General features: G+C 38.7%; 2 protein-coding genes across 6 annotated transcripts; both read left to right on the top strand.

Annotated features, from left to right (window-relative positions):
• The first annotated feature begins 977 nt into the window (after positions 1 to 977).
• On the top strand, positions 978 to 13305 carry LOC116265560 (uncharacterized). 4 transcript variants are annotated; one of them, XM_031646253.2, is made up of 19 exons: positions 978 to 1187; positions 1297 to 2302; positions 2413 to 2481; positions 2569 to 2770; positions 2911 to 3007; positions 6073 to 6168; positions 6282 to 6363; positions 6457 to 6516; positions 6609 to 6661; positions 6751 to 6917; positions 9552 to 9762; positions 9998 to 10055; positions 10169 to 10225; positions 10312 to 10557; positions 11050 to 11114; positions 11233 to 11289; positions 11383 to 11476; positions 12614 to 12754; positions 12895 to 13305. In XM_031646253.2, the coding sequence occupies exons 2-19, from the start codon at positions 1313 to 1315 to the stop codon at positions 13018 to 13020; spliced, it is 2871 nt and encodes a 956-aa protein (XP_031502113.1). In that variant the 5' UTR covers positions 978 to 1187; positions 1297 to 1312; the 3' UTR covers positions 13021 to 13305. The 4 variants fall into 4 exon arrangements, 3 of the variants coding, with proteins under 3 accessions (XP_031502113.1, XP_031502114.1, XP_031502112.1); XR_004175096.2 differs by having other exon boundaries at positions 978 to 2302; positions 11233 to 11284; positions 12895 to 13107; XM_031646254.2 differs by having other exon boundaries at positions 978 to 2302; positions 9636 to 9762.
• Positions 13306 to 14525: 1220 nt separating this feature from the next.
• LOC116265224 (cyclin-dependent kinases regulatory subunit 2) lies at positions 14526 to 17510 on the top strand. 2 transcript variants are annotated; one of them, XM_031645785.2, is made up of 4 exons: positions 14526 to 14799; positions 16749 to 16873; positions 16956 to 17016; positions 17097 to 17510. In XM_031645785.2, the coding sequence occupies exons 2-4, from the start codon at positions 16821 to 16823 to the stop codon at positions 17241 to 17243; spliced, it is 261 nt and encodes an 86-aa protein (XP_031501645.1). In that variant the 5' UTR covers positions 14526 to 14799; positions 16749 to 16820; the 3' UTR covers positions 17244 to 17510. The 2 variants fall into 2 exon arrangements, with proteins under 2 accessions (XP_031501645.1, XP_031501644.1); XM_031645784.2 differs by having other exon boundaries at positions 14571 to 14799; positions 16802 to 16873.
• The last annotated feature ends 2974 nt before the right edge of the window (positions 17511 to 20484 follow it).

Below are 20484 nucleotides of genomic sequence, written 5' to 3'. Positions count from 1 at the left end.
GATCTAGGACAACTGAAAAGATGAACTGCACGTTTCGTTATTCACATACTAAAAAGTAACTATATAAAGGAACTCACAAAGTTAGTAACAGTTAAACGAACTATTAAATCCAAATGAGTTGATAAAACACGACAATTTAACAACATTATCTAAAACCCTAATAAATATCCTAACGGGTTTAACGGAAGGTTGAAGAATCCACGGCAGACACAAGCGCGGGTCCCACCATCTGGATCTGGATCTGGATCTCTATTGGTCGGGGCTCGGGTCCACCTAGGCGAACCCGGATCACGGGGCAGCAATTTTGATTGCCCGACCCTCTCAAATTTTCGTGGAAAAAGGGAATCCCTCGTCCTCCTCCAGAGGCGGACGCTCCCATGGTCATGTAATCGCTCTACAGCTACAAAACCTCTCAACTATTTCGAAAAAACTGCTGTATGTTTTCTCTTTTTTTTTTTTCAGTTTAATTTTCAAATTCTTGTTGTTGAAGCCAAACTATGTAAAAATTGGTAAAAATTGAAGTAGGTTCATAAAACTTTATAACATAAATCTACTTCAAATTTTGAAAAAAATTTATTAGACAATAACATTAATTTTCATAATCACGCATTGATATGATTACATTGGGACTAATTTCTAGGCTGTTCATAAATCAATACCACTGTTTTTTATGTTTTCTTTTTCATTTTTATTGACATTCTTGTGGTTGATTTCGAATTGCGAAAGTTTAAACGACATGAAGTGTCTTGAGAAGAAGATTGATTGTTATTAGAGGTTGAATACGTGCGAAGTAGTGTTGTTGGTTGTTGTCCCCCGCTCCGCTTGTCTATCAAATGATATACGAAGGACGCAAGGAGGTGGCTCGAGGTAATAAGCTGAACAATTGTGACCTTTTCTTGAAACATAGCATAATTCTGGTGCAAATCTTGTAAATTATTCTGAATATTTATTCCCCCCTTCCTTCCCTCTTATCGCTCTTCTCCCTCTCTTTGTCTCCGTCTCTCCCTCTCTCTCTTTCTCTGTGTGTGTGTGTGTGTGAGAGAAGCTAAGCACCCACCGCGCCTCCTCGTTCCCTTCCCCATCCGTTTGACGGATCTCGGGTTGTCTTTCGTTTGTCCCCGGGGAAGAAGACGCGGAAAGAACCCCCTTCCTGATTTGGGGTTTCCAGCGGATCGAAGCCGTTTAGGGTGAGTGCTCCCGTCGATCGGAATTAGTTGCTTCTCTTTCTCTGGGATGAGTTGAATGATTATGGTCGTCTTCTCCTCTGACTCGAACTCGCCGGATTCGGCGTCTTAGGGTTTTCGGGCCGACAATGGCAGAGGGGGTTCTCTGCGGGGAGTCGGGATCCGATGAACCGCCGAAGTTTATTTTGGGGCTTATGAGCCCAAGAGCCGGCCACAAGCGCGAGTTCGAGTTCGCGGCGAAGGTTCAGGTGGAGCTCATTGGGTCGCTGGGGCAGCGGAGATGCCGGACGAAAGACACGATCCCTTACCCTGAGGTTGCTGCTGAGGAGAATCAGAGCGTTAAAGTGGAGAGCGATCTTAACCCTTCTCCTGTTCCAGATGTCTCGACTGTTCTTTCAGAACCGGAAGCGAAGGTAACAAATGCAATCGATGAGGTTGATGTCGACAATGGAGACAACACAGAGAAGGATGAGAAGACGCCGGTTTCTAAGCCATGGGTCTCGCTGAGGAGGATTACCAGGTCGGAATTCAAGAGGTTGAATGGCGTCCAAGGGGATCCTGAATTGGAGGATAGCGAACGTCCTTTCGGCAGGCAACAAAGGGCTTCTGAACCAATACGAGTTTTCAAGAGGAGGCGTCTCATTGGCGACGCCAATGCCCTGAAGGCGCAGCAGGATAGTAGTGAGGTTGTTGGGAAGCAAGGTGGTTCGGAAGATGATGCTGTTGCCAAGAAAGGGAAAACCGATGCAGAGGATGATCCTTCATCGGTTCTTGTGGCAGACGTGGAAAGGGGAAACTCGGTGTCGGTGGAATTTGCTGAAGGTTTAGATGGAAAAGAGCCGATATGCCCCAAAGTGGAAGAGGAATTAGGATCGAAAATTGCAGAGGGGTCATCTTCAGCAGTAATCTGTGCCAGGGATCAGGAGGAGTCTGGATCATCCACCGATGATGCGGGGGCAAATAGTTGCAATATCCAGGAGAACTCAAAGAAGCTCGAACTGAAAATGTCGAAGAAGATTACCTTGACCCAGTTCCCCAAAACAATCAAGGAATTGCTTGGAACTGGTGTACTAAATGGATGCAAGGTTCATTATTTATGTCGTCGGTCCTCAGGAAAGGTATTAGTTGTGAGCTTTAAGCATTTAATCAGTGTTTGGTGCGTTCGTCAATTGTTCTTTGTTGAATTTATCCATGCCATTCTTGTCACATATGTATTGTTAATTATTAGGAACCACTTCGAGGGGTAATAAAAGATGGAATGATTCTCTGTTTCTGTGGAGCCTGCAAAGGCAAACAAGTAAGCATGCGGTTAATCTTACCCACTAGATCATTCGGGAAAGAATATCTGGGACTGACATGACTGAATGACTTTGATAATTTGCAGACCGTTACTCCTGTCGTGTTTGAACTGCACGCTGGGAGTCTTAATAAACGTGCAATTGATTATATTTACTTGGAGAATGGGAGGTCCATACGTGATGTTCTGCGTTCATGCGTTGGAACTCCGCTGGAATTGTTCGAGGAACGGATGCAAACGGAACTACGTTTATCGGCAAACCAGGCAGTCACTTGTCAACGCTGCAAAAGTAATAAGGATGTTTACGAATTTCTTTCTGCATGACTTCTGATAACTTTAGCAATACATTATTATGCATTTATCTAATTGCTTGACTTGCAAGTTCGTTTAGTTCAGATTTTTGAAAATCCTTCGTTTTCTCTCATTTAGAACCAATTGGTGTCACAACTCATGGAAAATCACGACAACTTTGCAATAAATGTCTATCTCCTCAGCAAACACCTGTAAAGAAATCATATGGTGCAAGGTAAGCAATTACTAGTTCAACTATTTGTTTTATTACCTTTTTATGTTGGTATATATCTATTAAAGTTGTGTCAAACTACTATTTTCTGTTTATTTTCCAATCTGGAAACTTACTTGTGGCCTTTGTGTGTGAAAAATTGTCGGTTTGTTTTCATAAACAGCAAAGCTTAAAATGACATGTAAACAGAATATAAAAGTAAAATTCCCTTGCAAGTCCAATTGTTTAAGTCTGATTTTCCAGTTTTCACTTTTTTCAGTGGCTTCTTTGATTCTTAAAAAATGCTTATTATTATTTTTTTTGGTTTTTCTTCATCAACCAATTCCGATGTTCTAAAACCAAGTGACTCAGGACTTGACTTGTCCATTAGCTCCTGTCTCGAAGGGTCAACTCGGTGATTCATGCAGCCTTGCAGGGCTTTATTAACTATTTTTTCTGAAAAGGAAAATGGTATATATGATCTACATGGAAATGTTGTAGAATGGTGTGATTGCTTGTATAATTCAGAAATAAGTCACCTTAACATCAAGTAAAGCATGATTAAGTTATATTTACTCATGTAATAAGAAGAAACCAGGCCACTAGGCTGCTTTGTAGTTGGATACTTCAACATAATGGATTGTCGCGTTTCTATATCAATAAAGAACAACTGCTCAACAAAAATAAGCATTAAAGTCAAGATAACTTCTATAGCCATATTTTAGGTGGGTCAAACTAGTCTACATCACACAGTTGTGGGGCGCATGTGCAGCGATTTTTCAAAAAGAATTTGGGGTGGGTGCAGTGAGGTATATAGATACACACACACACACACGCACCAGACCACTTAGGAAAGAGACAAAAATCAAACCTACTAAAAATCATTGTTGAAGTCTTTTTATGCAATCTAACCTATGGATATGATCTTAAGAGTGATTTGATGATGTACATGTAGTCATGTACTAAATTAGTCATTTTTTTACTTTAATCATGTTGTTTTAATGACCAAAACATGAACGACTTTTATAGCATCCATATTTTGATAGTAGAAAAATCAGTTTTGTTTTTACAAAAATAACTTGAATTAAAACATGGTTTACATTGAATTACTGTTTATGAACATGTTAGGATGTTCACATTTCAACATTTTGCTTATAATATTTTTTAATGCAAAATTAAGAGGTCTGGTATTTGTCTCTTAACTTAGTGGTCTGGTAGGTATTTACCAATCTCTCTCTCTCTCTCTCTCTCTCTCTCTCTCTCTTTCTCTCTCTCTCTCTCTCTCTCTCTCTAATATGCTGAGGGTGTGGATCTCGACCCTTTGAAAGATGTTTGAAGGAGAGAGAGAGAGAGAGAGAGAGATTGCTGGAGCAAATGTTGCTGATGAGAGGAGGTATGCCAACTTGCCAAGTTCCTTAGAGAATGGGTTGGATGATGTCAAGAGGAGCATAGATGCTGCCAGAGTGACGAGTTTGAGAGGGGGGGGTGGGGCGTGATGGAAACAGGTCAATCAAATGGGCAATGGCGTCTGGTCGAACCTTAATCCCCATTTTCATTCTGTTTCCCTATTTTTCAAGCTAACAAGAGGGTAGTTCGGTGTGGCTAACTTCACTGGATGCACATGACTGTGTCCGGCACTGTATCAATGCCACATTTGCACCTACACGTGTTGTTGCAGGTGGGACACAAAAATGATTCTGAACGCAGGTGTGGGTGCAAAAATAACACATCCTTGTGACGTAGAAACTAGTGAACCAAGTGAGTGAAACAAGTTCTGGGCACCTCAAACCTAGTTTTGGGTTAGACCAAGTCCCCCTGTTGGTTGGCCTGGGAGGGGCTGAATCGAGCTGAGTCAGCAACTTGATTGAGCGAGATTTAAACATTGATCAATTTAAATGTGATTCATCCTTTGGTTGTCAATTCATTAGATGTTAAAAAAAAAAATTTCTGGTTTATTGTATTTAACTTACTCTGTCGGTTTTATTTTAGGAAATTTTGTAGAGCTTCACTTTTATTATGTCTCAAAGCATAAATTTTGTCTCCTGGTTTCATGAACATATTGTCTATCTTTGTTCCTAGACTAGCCTCATGGACTTTCCATCTGTGACAAAATCTGGCACTTTTTTGGGAAGAAGCAGATTTTTGTTTCTGCATATGATGTATATGACGAATAAAGTTTATGGTACACTCTGATGTTTGAGTTTGTTGGCCGAAGGTCATTAAAGTAAACTTAAAAGCCCTAAATGCATTTAAAATAAGATTGGATGAGCTACTTGGCTCAGTAGGAAAAGGAAAATTACAATCACTCTCTGCTTCACTAATGTTTGAGTCTACAAAATTTCACATTGTTCTTCCATGGTGGAGGTTTGGAGTGGTTGGATGCGGACTTTCCCTAGTTCTGCATGTTAGAACAACAAAAACTGACAGTACTAAATTATTATGAGTTTATCACTAATTCCAGATTAAACCAGATTTCAGATCTTTAGAAGAAACTGGGTAAGATATCCACTATTTTATGCATTTAAAACCACATAAACACCACTTGTAAAATGTCCAGACTGAAAATATGCAATGTAGTCATTCCAAACAGTAAACTAGAACATGTACTTTATAGTTTATATATGTGCTTCTTTACCTTTTTTTTTTTGGTGCAGGCAGAATTTTTAATCAAGGTTCTTCTTTTCATGGAGTCAGGGTCCTTTTCTCTTACATGGATCACCAAGTGCTCAGTCATAGACAAACACATTTTCTTGCTTGCCTAACTAGTGATGATGTCCTATGTTCGAAATTTAAACATGTTTATTTGCATTCATATTCATCTGTTTCGGTTGAATATATGGTCTTATAAGTTTAAGCTGATAAGAGTTGAATTGGCCTTTCCTTTTGTCCTTATGATTGATAGAAAATGAAAACTCTTGTTGTGTACAAATGGTTTACTTTTCATCCACCTTTGATCTTTTGTTTGTTGTGTGATTGTGTCTGAGCTAGAACTTTGACCTGTTGTTTGAATGATTACTTGAATTTTGACTTCATTATGCTCCTAATGCATCGTTACTGTGGTTTCTGATTGTCTCATCATGCCTATTCAGGTTACCAAAACCAGTGGTTACACCCAAATCCACTGGTATCATTCCAGGGCATAAGGTGTCAAAGAGAAAGAGTGCACCAGCTAAGCTGACTAGGAAGTTCGTACTCTAACTCTATTTTTGCAACATTACTAGTCCTTCCTATACTGATTATCATTTTTTAAAATAATTTTACAAAGATATTTAATAAGACTGGAAATTGTGTTTTGTAGAGACTTGGGCCTGCACAAGTTGGTGTTTATGTCAAAGGGTCTACCTGATGGAACTGAAGTGGCATACTATGCTCGTGGTCAGGTTGTTCAATACTAAAGAGTTACTACCAAAGCAGTGTCCCTGTGGCTGTTAATATCTTTTAACTTTCTGATGATTTTTCATTTTTTCTAACAGAGATTACTTGAAGGATATAAACAGGGATTTGGCATATTCTGTTATTGCTGCAACAGTGAGGTACTTGATGTATTCTTCCTATTGTATCATTCCACATGCATTTATACACCCCTCACAAAGATCTGATGGATTTGAGTGCTCATTAATTTCAGGTCAGCCCCTCACAGTTTGAAGCTCATGCTGGCTGGGCATCACGTCGTAAACCGTGAGTTTTCTATGACTGTTTAGTTTGGGTTGGCTGTTTTTTACTTATCCCGTGATTCCTATCCACTTAAGGTGTTGCATATTATCCAGGTACCTGCATATTTACACCTCGGATGGAGTTTCCCTTCATGAGCTAGCAATGTCACTCTTAAAAGGTCGGAAGATGTCTGCTAATGATAATGATGATCTCTGTACCATTTGTGGGGATGGTGGAGACCTCCTGCTGTGTGATGGATGTCCAAGGGCCTTTCATACAGGTGATATCTCTTTTCTGTTTTGCACTGAAAAATATTATTTAGGATTTGTGTTGTGTCTACACATAATAAATCTAAAAAAGAGTTCAGGTTAAAAGTGTTAGAAAGTGCTGTTCTTTGTGAATGTTCAAAAGATGCTCTCCTCTTGTTTCATCAGTAGGAGACCACATGATTCATCACTATAATGTACTTTTCCCTATGGAATGGCAGCCTGCATTTTTTCCTGCTGCATATGTGCAAACTTGGCATAATGAGTTATGACACATCATTTTATATAATGAGATTTAATTGATATTCAAGTCAATGTTGTATGCGTCGTATGGGATGGGCCCTTATCATACTGGTAGATATCGTAACTATTTAGCTTTATGATACATTCAAGTAACCAGATACATCGTGTATCTTACCTGTATCACGATGTATCTTATGATATGGCCTCATATTTTACTATACAGGCGATTCATTCCGTATGTTATGTTGGGGGGAGGAGGGGGAAGGGGGAGGGAAGAAAAGGGTGCCTTGACCCCCTATTTTTCCTTTCGGGTTTTAATAAGCCATCTTAACCCAACTCCTACAAGCCTTAAGACTTAAGAGTTGAGTGTGAGGAAGATGTTGCTGCTTTTAGGGAGAAAATGTTGGTTCGAAGCTAGATTTGTGTGTAGGAGATTGTTTTGTGGTTGAAGAAAGAGAGTTTTCCAATTTCTTCCCATTTTTTGTGGTTTAAAATATTGTTCATTTATTATTTGCATTGAACAAGTTTATCTTGTGATCTATGTCACATGGGTGCGGATGCAGGTGCCGGTGTGGTATATCTCAAAAAACTTGGGTGCTTATGTGTGTGTGTGTGTGTGTGTGTATATATATATGTAATAATGTTTTATGTTTATATTTTTTATTGAAAATTAAATTTTATTCAAAGGCCATTTTGTCTCTGGGTGCATTTTAAAGTCATATGGAAATTGAATGTAGTTTATTTTTAAAATTTAAATTGAATAAAATATATTTTTTTTTAATATTGGCAGTCTGGTCATCCTTTTTAAGGATGACAGACTTGCCATCTTTTCACTGTCCTTTTTTTTGGGGGGGGGGAGGGGGGGGGACAGAGAGGCATGTGACTGTCTAACTGGTTGAAGAATGCTGAAAATCTGAAAGAGAGAGAGTGAGAGAGAGTGGGGAAAATAGGATGGAAACAAAAAGAGAGAGAGGGAGAAAAAAAAGAAGGTAGATAAAGAAGAGGGGAAAAAAAAGAGGGAAAGAAGCAGGTGCGGCTTGGGTGCAGCTCCTGCATTGGGTGCATTTTAAAGCACCCTTGTGACTTACTTTGTGATGTATAAGACTTATACCTTGATGGGTATGACCTTATGATTATGTTATGTTAGATTGATGAATGTTCATTGTTATAAGTCTGTATTTATTTGTTACATGTTTTTTATAGAAAACATATTTTTTGTTTATTTTTCTATATTTTTTCTATATTTGAAATTTTAAGCACAAAACTAAATTTATGATTTTTTTGCAATACGGCATAACTGTTGGCCCCACTGATGAATGTTACAGTACACACTACATAGTTTGCAAATTCTAAACTGTAGTTTTTAGTAGGGTCACTAATAAAGATTTGAAAATCACATAAAATCCCTTGAGTTGTCAGATTTGGTTATTACAATGTTTATGTTCATCGCAATCATAATGCATAATGATTTCTTTTTCATTTGATAGTGAAATTGCTGAAGTTCCCAACCATTCTGCATGGTTTGATACAATTCCTTTTTGGACGAGGGGTAGCTTTATCTATAGTAAACAAATTTCTCATAGATGAAAAATGATAATCGAACACCAGAAGAACTTAAATCACCTTGAAAAAGTTTCATCTTAACTACAGTTTTGTCCAAGTCTGTCCTTCACTCCTTCTTTGAGATCTAATCAGTAAGATATGGGTGTGTATGTACAACAACATGGGGATTCATATTAAAAGGGCTTGAAATGATAGTAGTTTGACCTTATCAAAACAATACTAAGTTGTACACAGTCTAAAAAATTGCCATGTATGCATCTAAGGATGAAAACATACTGGTCTTGTAGTTTGGGTGCCTGACCTGTCATATTTGTCATTTTATTTTATAGTTTTTCCATATTTTTCTAATCTTTTATTTTGTTAATCTTCGAGACTATTTTACAAATACGGAACCTCAAGGTGGAGGTTCGTACAACACTTATCTATATCTATAATAGAGCATGTGGCAATCAATAAAGAAGTCAAATAAAAAAACAAAATATTTTGATTTGGCTGGACCTGCTCAAACCCAAAAATTGTATAGTTTTTCTTTCTAAAACTGATTCTTGAATTTGGCATTTGTTCATCTTCTAGGTTACTTTCATAGATAAAGTAAAGAAAAGCCAAAATAAAATATTTTGGATTAGGTTGGACCTGATCAAACCCAAAATGACATGGGGTTCAAATTTGGGTCAGATAGATGCTGGATCCGACTGAGCTGGTTATTATCTGGCCAAGAAGGCATTTTTTTTACAATGTTGTAAGGTCTTCGTGGGCCAAGGACTGCATATTTAGGTTTTTCAGAAATTTTAGCTATGTGATTTAAAAAAAAAAGAGTCTATGACCTTTACTTTTCTTTCCAGAATGTGTAGCTCTTTCATGCATCCCACGTGGTAATTGGTATTGTTCATATTGCGGACGTAATTTTGAACAAGAACGGAATGCAGCTCAAAGCCAAAATGCATTAGCTGCTGGGAGAATTCCGGATGTGGAGGCTTTGGAGAATTTACGTTATCGTTGCACTCGTGTTGTCAAGAAGCCACAAGTTGAAATTGGTGGTTGCGTGTTATGCAGGTCAGTATGCAAATATCATTTTAAACATGTTCGTTTTGAAGGGCTTTGATTTAGTTGTACCTGCATGTGCACATTCATTATAAATGCATTTCTTTTCTTATTGTGTATAAACTTAAGTGAAAACAAGTTAGTGCATTTATGTTGAGATCTATACATGCATATTTTTCGTTGACTATTTCAAACACTTAGTTTTGTTTGAGTTATGCATTTACTTCTGGTGCTGCTGAACTCTCAGGGGTCATGATTTTAGCAAATCAGGATTTGGCCCTCGAACTGTTATGCTTTGTGATCAGGTAACACCTGACGTCATCTGCTTATCTGCTTATTTTCTATTTGGAGCTCCTTATTTCTTAAGAGTTCTGTGCTCTCACTGCCATTGTTTAAGCTGTGCACTTGTTTTGTATAGTGTGAGCGAGAGTTTCATGTTGGTTGCTTGAGGGACCATGGACTTGGTGATCTGAAGGTACGGATTTGCTAGATGAGTTCCGTTTTTTGAAATATGAATCCTTAATATGGGACTTTTACTCATTTTTCATTGCCTTTTAATAGGAATTACCAAAAGAGAAGTGGTTCTGCTGCACAGACTGCAGTCGGATTAATACATCTCTGCAGAAGCTAATTCTCCGTGGTGCAGAGAAGCTTCCTCCTTCTCTTTCAAATATTGTCAGGAAGAAACTTGAAGAGAAGGACACAGTTGTTAATGCCGATCTTGATATAAGTTGGCAGCTTCTTAGCGGCAGAAATGCTTCACCTGATAGCAGATTGTTACTGTCAAAAGCTGTCGCTATTTTTCAAGTAATCATCTTATTTGTCAATTGTCCTTTATCATCATTTTTTTATACTTTGGCTTTCTAGTCTAATATGATTGGTGCTGGTCTTGGTGCCAGTTTGGAATCACTATATTTGGCAGCGTGTTCTTAATTCATCGCTAAGCATCTATGTAGGAGGACATATAAAGCTGGTTACCTGTCTTCTTGATGCAAAATATTCCTGATGTTATAGTTACATTATCAAAATGTCACACTCACATACATGTGCAAAAATGCATACACATGCACAATCCTTGTGTCCTATATGTAAGGCCTATATATGGAACTGTGTTTTGTATGTAAGCCATGTAAGTGTACGTTTATTACCTGCTCTGTATGTTAAATTGCTGCTTGGGGAACTTCTGTTTCTATAATAAACACCACATATTTTGTAAGTGTAGAACCTGAACATTGTTGCACTTACAGTTCCTGTTTGGAAGTACTTATGAATCTTTCCACGTTGTCTCTTTGATTTCAGGATTGCTTTGATCCTATCGTTGACACGGCAACAGGTCGGGATATGATCCCACCAATGGTCTATGGGTGAGAATTTGTCTTTATTTGCTTGCCCTGCTGTGGTCTATGGCCTTTTGGTTATGTTAATTTGATTTTCCTTGCCGAACCTTCTGAGTGAAACTGATCCAAGTTTTATCTTCTTCAGAAGGAATATAAGAGGTCAAGAATTTGGTGGTGTTTACTGTGCAGTATTGAAAGTAAAGTATGGAACTTCGTTGGATGTGCAAAATTTATGCTGCAGTTAGTCTTCATTAAGGAGTGTTTGCTGACAATTGCCTCCATTTTGTGTATGCAGCTCAGTTGTTGTATCAGCGGGAATTCTCAGAATATTTGGGAAGGAAGTTGCGGAGCTCCCATTGGTTGCAACTACGAGTGGAAATCAAGGAAAGGTACGAAGGGCTGTCTCTCTTGCTTTTTTGTGCTTCCTGTAATATGATTGGAAGATCCAGCTTTAGTTCTACTGGCATTTCATTCCATCTAATTGCAGTGAATAAAATTCTTGTTTTCTGTCTATCAGAGGACTGCTTTTGACTTTAAGATGTAAGCTTTGAGATATTTTACGCTTTAACACTCCAAAACTACTTTCTCATCTTTCCCATCCACAATAACAATAATAAGTATGCACAGCTGCACAAGACCTGCCCTAGAAACAGAAGCTTTAACTTGATTCAATTGGTTTTTCCTTCACTTGGAAAGGACTGGGACGGAGTCCATCCACTTCTTACTTTTCTTGTGGGATTGCTTTCACATCTACTAGTTTTTTATAGTGGCCATTGAACTTCTCAGTAAATAGTGGTAGGACGAACTTTTTGTCAAATAAGCGTGTTTGAAAAATTATTTAAAGTTTGAGCTTTAGTGAATATGATGTATGAGCCCTGATGTATTTGGTCATTTCTACTTGCAATATGGTTGCTTCGAACTGATTCTATCATTTCCTTCATTCCTGTAATTTACATGGACTCACTTGCAAGTTATTGATGGATAAGCATTTGAATACCAGCCGTATTTGGTTCAGCTGCAAAATAGGTTACATCTTGCACTTTGTGTCAATGATTCATGTAATTGACAAATTGATTGTATTACATACACCATGCTTCAAGCCGTGACTTTTACTAAGATTGAAGGGTGCATGCTTGCTAGGCTTGCTCTGCATAGATAGAAATGAGATGTTGTCTTTCTGGATTTGTTTCTGGCGCTGCTAAAAGCTTCTAAATTACTTACCATGATGACCCAAGTATTTTCAAGTTCACCTCTTCAAATCCTAATTAGTATACGTCTTGCCCATGATGTGTTTCCAGACCAAATTGTTCATGCTTTCTAAATGTAATTGTGTTTGGTTCTGCATCATCATGCTTTCATGCATCACTTCCAATCTGAATTAGTGGATACTTGAAGTCATGTCAGCATTGGATCTAAGTTTGTCAGAGATTATCCACATGTATGAATCTGTAATTTGGTTCAACCTAATTCTTTTTTATTCTGATGTTTTGCCTTGTTGCGATATCTTTCATATGCTTCTATTTCAGGGTTATTTCCAATCACTATTCACTTGCATAGAGCGGTTTCTTGGATTTTTGGAAGTAAAGAACCTTGTTCTGCCAGCTGCCGATGAGGCCGAGTCTATATGGACTAAAAGATTTGGTTTCTCAAAGATGACCCCCGAACAGGTGGAGTGTCTTTCCCTTTTTTGCTCATTGATGTCGGAAGTGTTCACGATTATCCAAAATAAAAAGGCAAATATGTACGACTTTTTTTTTTATCAACATGGGAGAATACTAAAATGTGATGGTCGTATTAACTTCTGCAGGTCTCAGAATACACGAGAGACGTGCAGATGATGACATTTCAAGGCACGTCAATGCTACAGAAGCTTGTTCCCAAATGTCGTTTGGTTAACCGCCCGGTGACTGCAAGCGCAGCCGATGCTAGCTGATGTGAACTTTGTCCATGTGAGGAGGCATTCTTTTTGTCATTTGATAGGAGGCGCTTGGGATTTGTGGACGTGGGCATCTCTTTTCCTTTTTTCTTTTTTTTGCAGTTGATGTACAGGAAAATTCTGTATCCGCTAGTTGGTCTGGCTTGGCCTATTCTTGTACAGAAAATAGAACGTAGTTCAATTTATAGAGAAAGCAGGAAATTTGAGCTTAGAGGTTTATGTAACTGTATAGAATTCATTATGTCGTTGTTTCCTTAAGAAATATGAAAAGGAATTTTTGCAGCTCTTTTTCCGTTTGAAATTTGAAATTTCTTTATGGTGTGCACACATGAGAGAGAGAGAGAGAGACCCCGGTGCATATAACGGCCGCACGGATAAAACGCTTGCTGCGTGTTAAGGTGGAGACAGGACTCGACCTTGTCGCTTCCCCTGCCAAACGTACATCTCTTGTGCAGAGCCAACTCCTTTGTAACGAAACTTGAGCAGCTTGGATTTTCAAAAACACCTTCCTTTGTCCGTTGTCATGCAACAACTGCACCTTCCTTTGTCGAATGACAATTGCAGTTGAAGTTAGGTAAGAGTTACGGTCTCCGTCCGATCAACTAAATCAAGTCTCGACCGTTGAAAATCCAATAACCTTATCCAAACGAGCATGATGGATCCAAACAGCATAGATAAAAGGCTATCCACATATGAGAATAATGTAGTTTTGTTCCATAAAATGTGTTTTATATAAGCTATAACCGAACGTATTTCACCTTTTATTCAAGAAAATGATAGAGATATACACATTGTCGTGGATCCTATCCAAAATGGATTTGATCCAGAGTCCATGGTAAATACGAGTCTGGTCTTTGGATGGGTCCAAACATATTTGGCGGGGAACTCACTTCCTTTTCTAAGATTTGTTTCTGGGTTACATATACAAACAAGAGAACTCAATAACATTGACACTGACAACTACTAGCACGAAAGATGGAACCAGATGGTGAGCCAACGAAGGAGATCCGTTGCTAATGGAAACTCGAGTTTCTTAATGCTTGAATAACCTTTACAGTTTGTCGCTAAATGGAAACTCGAGTTTCTTAAAGCTTGAATAACATTTACATCATATAAAAGTTATCTTTGCCACAACAAGGAGACTCATTAGCTTGTTATTTAATAAGAATTAACCAAATGACAAACTCCAAAAGCCAATCCTTAACATGTCCTGATGAAGTTCTATGGCTTCACACCACTTGAAATCGAGCGAGAAATCTGATCTTTCTTCGCTCGATTGGAGCAGATAGCGACAAATCATTTTCATATACATTCACATTTTTTTTTCTTCAAATTGATTTAAAAATATAACTTTAAGGGATGTAGCATGGTAGCATATAAAAGGTGCGTGAAGTGTTCGATTCCAGTAAAGAGTCAAATGGTAGGATCTGAGAGCACCGCATGCATCCGCGACCGGTTGAAGCTTCAACGGGACGGTCCCGGACGCGCGCTTCTTGTTCAAATTTTGAAAATGCTTCGTCTCAAATTCGCCCACGACTTTAGTAGATATCCCTAATGTTCGAAGTAACTAGTTTCTGTAGTTTCCGCATTTGAGAAGGGCAAAAGGATCATTGCCCTTTATTAAAGGATGCAACCCCCCTTTTCCCTATCAAAGTCGGAAAAGCAAGCCAAGCCGAAAGGACGTTCTCTTTTTCTTTTGCGCCGTCTCGTTGCTCTAGGGTTCCGGTTTCCAATCACTCTCCGTCTGTCCCCTTCAATTCCCTTCTGTCGTTTGAGGTATTGTTGATTCTGTATGTTATTATGATTAGGGTGCTGGTTTCTCTTTGATTTGTTTCCCGCATTTCATTTCTTCTTTGGCGTGGTTTCTGCATCTAACGAGATGCGGATTTCGATCATGTGGGTTCCTGATCCGCGTTCTTGAAATTTCGTTTCCCTTTTTTTAATGCGATTTCTTGATTTATATCTTGAAGGGTACGACCTCTGGATATGCTGGTTTAGCCGAATGAAAGTCTGGAAATGGATTATGGGTTTTCAATTTGCCCTTTCTTTTTTTTTTTTTTGGGTGTGGCTTGTTTTTGTTGATGTTTATTTCTTTCTGTGAATTCTTTACATTGCAATTGTTGTTTCTGAGGCAATACGGGAGAAGAATGCCGTATTTGTACCACTGTGATCCGGGTTTCTTTTTTACCTGGGAACGTTATATCAATTTTGTCTGGTCTTTGAGGTTTTCACTTAACAACGGGTTCCTCGCTATGTCATCTTGTTGGTTGAATATTCTCGGGATGGTCGGAGTTCCATCCTCTTATAAATTTGTATGCATCCAATGAGCGGGGCACTGACATTTTTCCACGGCGGATAAAATTTCTTGTTCCTTCTTGGCAGGAATCCTTGTTCTTGCTAGATTTGGTGAAATCGACACCTCTGAAAGCAACGAGGTTATAAGCTGGGGACATGATAAACTTCTGTAACCTGTTGAACTTTTTTTGCGATGAGTGCACGTGTCGTTTTCTTGTCTATAAAATTGTAATTCGCAGGAAATTTCTCTTTATTTTTCCTTGAAAATTTGCTAAAGTTTTTTACGCTACTCTAAGAATTATGCTTCCTGTGATTTCTGAACCGTCTGGTGCTTGGTTTTTTCAATGTTTCATGCAGTTTTTATTCCTTTAGGTGCTTGGACCAAAACAAGTTTGATTTCAATTGTGCGCCAGTCATGCGCATGTACATGTTTCATGCATGTGTTCTATGGGCGCACATATTTTTGTGAATACTTGTAAAAAATTTTAAATGGGTTGCAAGAAGCCTGATGGCTTTGGTGTTGAAAGATATTCGATTTGAAACTTGGATGCGCTTTGGATCCCCACTAATGTGAAGTTGCAGCCCCCTGATCTTGTTGACACTTGGAAGACAGTGGCATCCACTTTTAGGGGAAACTTCCGTTCGGTGCAATATGGAGACACTGAATGGTTGTATGGTACGTTGTAGGCACCTAGAATTTTGCAAAATCTAGGTTTCTAAAATGTGATTAGCCGTGCACATATAGGGCTCCTTATAATACACGATAGGATGATAAAGGTAAAAAAGGCATTAAATTGAAATTATTTTTTAGCATGCATCCTAAAGAAAGAAGATTGTAGCCCATGAATGTTTAAAAATTCTTGGAATTCTTTTAGCAATTTAGGAAAGTTACAGGACTGCTTTATGTTTGTGAGGAAGAAGTTATATTTTAGATTTTCATAGTGAACAGGCTGAATTATGTTTTCCTTTTGGGGATATTGACAGAGGCAGCCTGCCAGCCTCCATATTTGAACATCTGTCTGGAGTCGTTGATTTATAGATGTGAATGAACTTGATAAAGCTTGAGTTCTCTCTGAATCTCATGAATACGTGCTTGAACTATTAATGGAAGTCTTAGCTCTTTTAACATTTTTTTAGAAGAATTACCATTGTTTTTATGTCTTTTGCATGTCTTCTCTGCTTCTGGTTCTGCAAGATATGGAAGATGGAGCTATGGTCTCTGAGTTCTGCATAACTATCTTTGGAGCTTCATTAGCAAGGAAGCTTTTAATGTTTTCTTTCTTAACTTCCGGATAGATTGGTGATTTGGACTGCTTGCCAGACAAAATGCTGTGAAATTGCATGACTGAATAGTCCTTAAAAATTCTGTGGCCCTTTGTGCTTTGTGGGACAATATATTCTTTGCTTTTCACTATCCAATTTTCGATTAGTTTTTGTTCCACAAAGAACAAGTTGCAGTATCTTCGTGGGCTACCTTTGGCAGGTAAACAACAAAGAACAGGATGGGCCAGATTCAGTATTCTGAGAAATATTTTGATGATACCTACGAATACAGGTCTGTCTTATTTTCTTTTGGTTTTTCTCAGTTTAAATCGTTCATCTTTGTTTGTGTTAGAAACCAGGTTGATTTTTTGCAGGCACGTTGTCCTTCCTCCTGAAGTTGCCAAATTGCTTCCGAAGAACAGACTTCTCTCAGAGGTAGGTTTGTCTTTTATTAGCAAGAAACCATACTTGTATGTTTTTTTTTTTTTTTTTTGCTGAATGTGATGTTGTTGTAGAATGAATGGAGGGCAATTGGAGTACAGCAGTCTCGTGGGTGGGTGCATTACGCAATACATCGCCCTGAACCACACATCATGCTCTTCAGGAGACCTCTGAATTATCAACAGGAAAACCAGCAACCAGTTCAGGCAGCTGCCAAATAATGACCCTTTCTGTTTTCTCAGCAGGATCTGCTCTTGCTGCGTCTTCCCAATGTTTCTGCCTGGAGACGAGAACCGTAGTAGGGTTTGTGAAACGTCAATGTTAGTTGGACAGATGGAATACAGAAGGCATTGGAACCATGCCGCTTGTTTCCGTTTTGGTGGTTACACATAGAAACAATTATTCTGCTTTTGTACTTTCACTACATGTTTGTGTCTTGAGATTGGCTTCATCTCAATTATGAAGTTTGGGCTTCTTTAATGTTGCTATGAATCTCTCTCTCTCTCTCTCTCTCTCTCTCTCTATATATATATATATATATATATATATATATATATATATAAAATTCAGGTTGATGGGCGTTGTATGTACCATCCAATCAGGTTGAGAATCATGAGGCGGAAACTGTGCCCATCTATGGCTGTAGACGTTATAACCCTCGATCTGCTACATTGTTGCTGTATTGCATACCAATTGCAATTTTTCCCTTTGTCAATGACACGAGACTAGGTGTGAGCATCCGGCCGGCAGGGGCCAAGGCTAATCCTGCAATGTTAGTTTGGTATGGCCGGCTGACCTTAGTTCTCTATATGAATTTGTGTGTGAGGAACTCGTTGCTTAAGACTCGTTGCAAGGATATTTTGTTTGGTTGAAATCATTGTATGTGCTTAAAAGGATTGCTCAAAGTTCGATTTTAATCATTGTATGTGCTTAAAAGGATTGCTCAAAGTTTGATTTTAATCATGGTATGTGCTTAAAAGGGTCGCTCTCATTTGCTTACACAAAATTTGTCAAATTAATCATTCATAAATCCTTGAAATGGTTATCACGTATTAACAGATATTAGCAATTAGACTGCTTAAACTAAATTCTTTAGTAATTTGCTGATGATAGCATTTTGCTTGTTAGACATAACAAAAGATTGAAATGCTTTCTTGGAAAGTCTGGTGGAGTCTAACAGACATGCATCTTTGAAGCACCGTATATATATATATATATATATATATATATATATATATATATATATATATATATATATATATATATATAAGAGGGATTCAAGGATTTTGTCAGTTGCGTATATTCTGATCAATTGTGCTCCCTGCGGAAAGGTGTGAAATGGACCCAGGTTGGAATACCCTGATCAGTTACATGGTTGCGCCATTTCCATGAATTTCAGCATCTCTGTTTAGCATCCAACAGGTATACTTCAAGATGTAGCTACCCTACTTGCTTGGTGGGTTCTTTCAAGAGAAACCCCATACTCACCAATCAATAATGCTGCCATAAACTGTCATAGAGCCCCAAGAAACATGGAGCTAACATCATACATCTAATGTCCAGAACTTCATTCTCAAAAACCAAAAGGTAGAGGCCCATAAACAAATCCAATCAGTAATCCAACTCTCAATATTATTCAATTAACGAGCAGACAATAAAGATGACATTCTCATATCCCATTTGATAATGAAGTACCATAGCCTTACAGTAAGAAAGAGATGATTGCAAGGAGATAAACCAAAAAGGAGGGAAAAAAAGGACTAGAAAAACTCTCACTAGTTGGAAAAGGACCTGAGCATTGCAAAGAAAAAGCCAGTATCACTACTGTCATCTTCTCTACTTGCTTACTGACCGGAACTGTTGTCCCCCAAAACTGAAGAGAGAAGCTTAAGCTGTTAACAGGACAGCAGACGCAAGAGACTGTAACGACACCAACAACACAAAAAATGCCAAAGGTTCCTAGTTGCCCTAGGGGATGAACCGCCATTCTCATAAGCTCATGCTAAAGCAGCTCTGCAGCTCATTCCGCCGCCGGATTTGGGCTTGTCTCTGGACCGACCAATCGGTCCATTGGACATTATCAAGTAAAGACAACGGCAGATATCGCGTAGAACTGCATGGAGCCGCCAGCTTAGTAACGCAGGCCATGCTTGAACCCGGCATTGCCGGAGGAGCGGTATGTGGTCGCATGGTCCTGCATTTTTCCGGCGCCACAGTGGGCTCGGGGTCGGTGTCCCAGAAGCCTCGGTGCATCTCATTGATAGTGATTTATAGAGCGCTATGAACGTTGAATAGCTGTTTTTCCTTGTAGAAAAAGGTGGTCTTAGAAGAGGATCTTCTCGAGTATATGCCAGCGCCACCAGCCGCTTTTCAACTTTCACGATTTCCAGCATCATAGAATATACCACCTCAGATAGAAAGTATTAAACACGTTCATTCTTTTTTACAGTGGGCAGTGAACAACGTGCCATGAATTTCTTTCAGCAAGTTCCAACAACCACCAGAAGAGATGCTCTATTTTCCAATCATAGCGAACGACAAAAATTGGAAAGCAAGAAGGGGCCATGTTCTGATACGAAACTTGTCTACTGAGGGCTTTAAACGTGTAAAGCTGATTGGCACTAACAGATAATGACTAGAAGTCATTCGTGTTGTCACTTGTCATCGATCAACTGAAGGGGATATTTTGCAAGTCAATCTAGAGTTTCAGATTGGGTAGAACAGTAGGTCCATCGGCGGTGCGCCAGCTTGCAATCTGGCAACAAATTATGACCTACTAAACAGAACCTTGTAGGGCCATGAGATCTCAAAAGTTAAAAAGGTAAAAGAGAGAGAGAGAGAGAGAGAGAGAGGAGTAGTTCTGAGAAATTACAGGTGGAGCATTATCCAACGAACATACCTATAGAATAAGCCTTTACTGTTTGTAGGGAATAACGTGTTTTCCGAATTCAAGGTGGGTGTTTTTTGAATTGGTGTCTACCTGATTGAGTTTTTCTTCAATAAAGGTCAAGCATTAGTTTACTGCATGCTATTCTTTTACAGCCGTTAAAAATCCTACATGATACTAGAAAACAAAGAAAACAATTTATTTCCTGAAATTTTGTACAAAACATGAACACGGCCCCAAAAAGTTTGTGAAGAATGTAAATACCATTCTGTGGGGGTGATGATTCTTGCCTTCTAAGAACAAACAAAGGGTTCAACTGCCCAGAAAAACTAATTACTGCTGCCAGTGTAGGGCCTTCTTCAGCTATGAATACTAAAAAATTTGAATCAAGCATATAACTAAGTGTGTAGAAAGTATGATACATGCTTCTCACCAATCTGTTACCGCAGGACATGAGAAAACTACAAGACATTCTTTTCTCATTGAAACATACGCGTCGTGGCTAGACGTACATACATCATGAAGAATACAAGAAGAAAAGAAAATGCATTAAACCCTATGCATGACTAGTGTAG

The sequence above is a fragment of the Nymphaea colorata genome, chromosome 12 (genome assembly GCF_008831285.2).
Source record: "Nymphaea colorata isolate Beijing-Zhang1983 chromosome 12, ASM883128v2, whole genome shotgun sequence".
Classification (NCBI taxonomy): Eukaryota; Viridiplantae; Streptophyta; class Magnoliopsida; order Nymphaeales; family Nymphaeaceae; genus Nymphaea; species Nymphaea colorata.
The sequence above is the reverse complement of the archived record's forward strand: the minus strand, read 5'-3'. Positions and strand labels throughout refer to the sequence as shown.

Bases quoted from the DNA above. Each gene is read 5' to 3' on its own strand.
- LOC116265560 (XM_031646253.2), top strand. From the start codon at position 1,313: ATGGCAGAGGGGGTTCTCTGCGGGGAGTCGGGATCCGATGAACCGCCG. The intron at 2,482-2,568 runs GTAAGCATGCGG...GATAATTTGCAG, and splicing joins GAGCCTGCAAAGGCAAACAA to ACCGTTACTCCTGTCGTGTT. The intron at 6,169-6,281 runs GTTCGTACTCTA...TGTGTTTTGTAG, and splicing joins CCAGCTAAGCTGACTAGGAA to AGACTTGGGCCTGCACAAGT.
- LOC116265224 (XM_031645785.2), top strand. From the start codon at position 16,821: ATGGGCCAGATTCAGTATTCTGAGAAATATTTTGATGATACCTACGAA. The intron at 16,874-16,955 runs GTCTGTCTTATT...GATTTTTTGCAG, and splicing joins GATGATACCTACGAATACAG to GCACGTTGTCCTTCCTCCTG. The intron at 17,017-17,096 runs GTAGGTTTGTCT...ATGTTGTTGTAG, and splicing joins AGAACAGACTTCTCTCAGAG to AATGAATGGAGGGCAATTGG.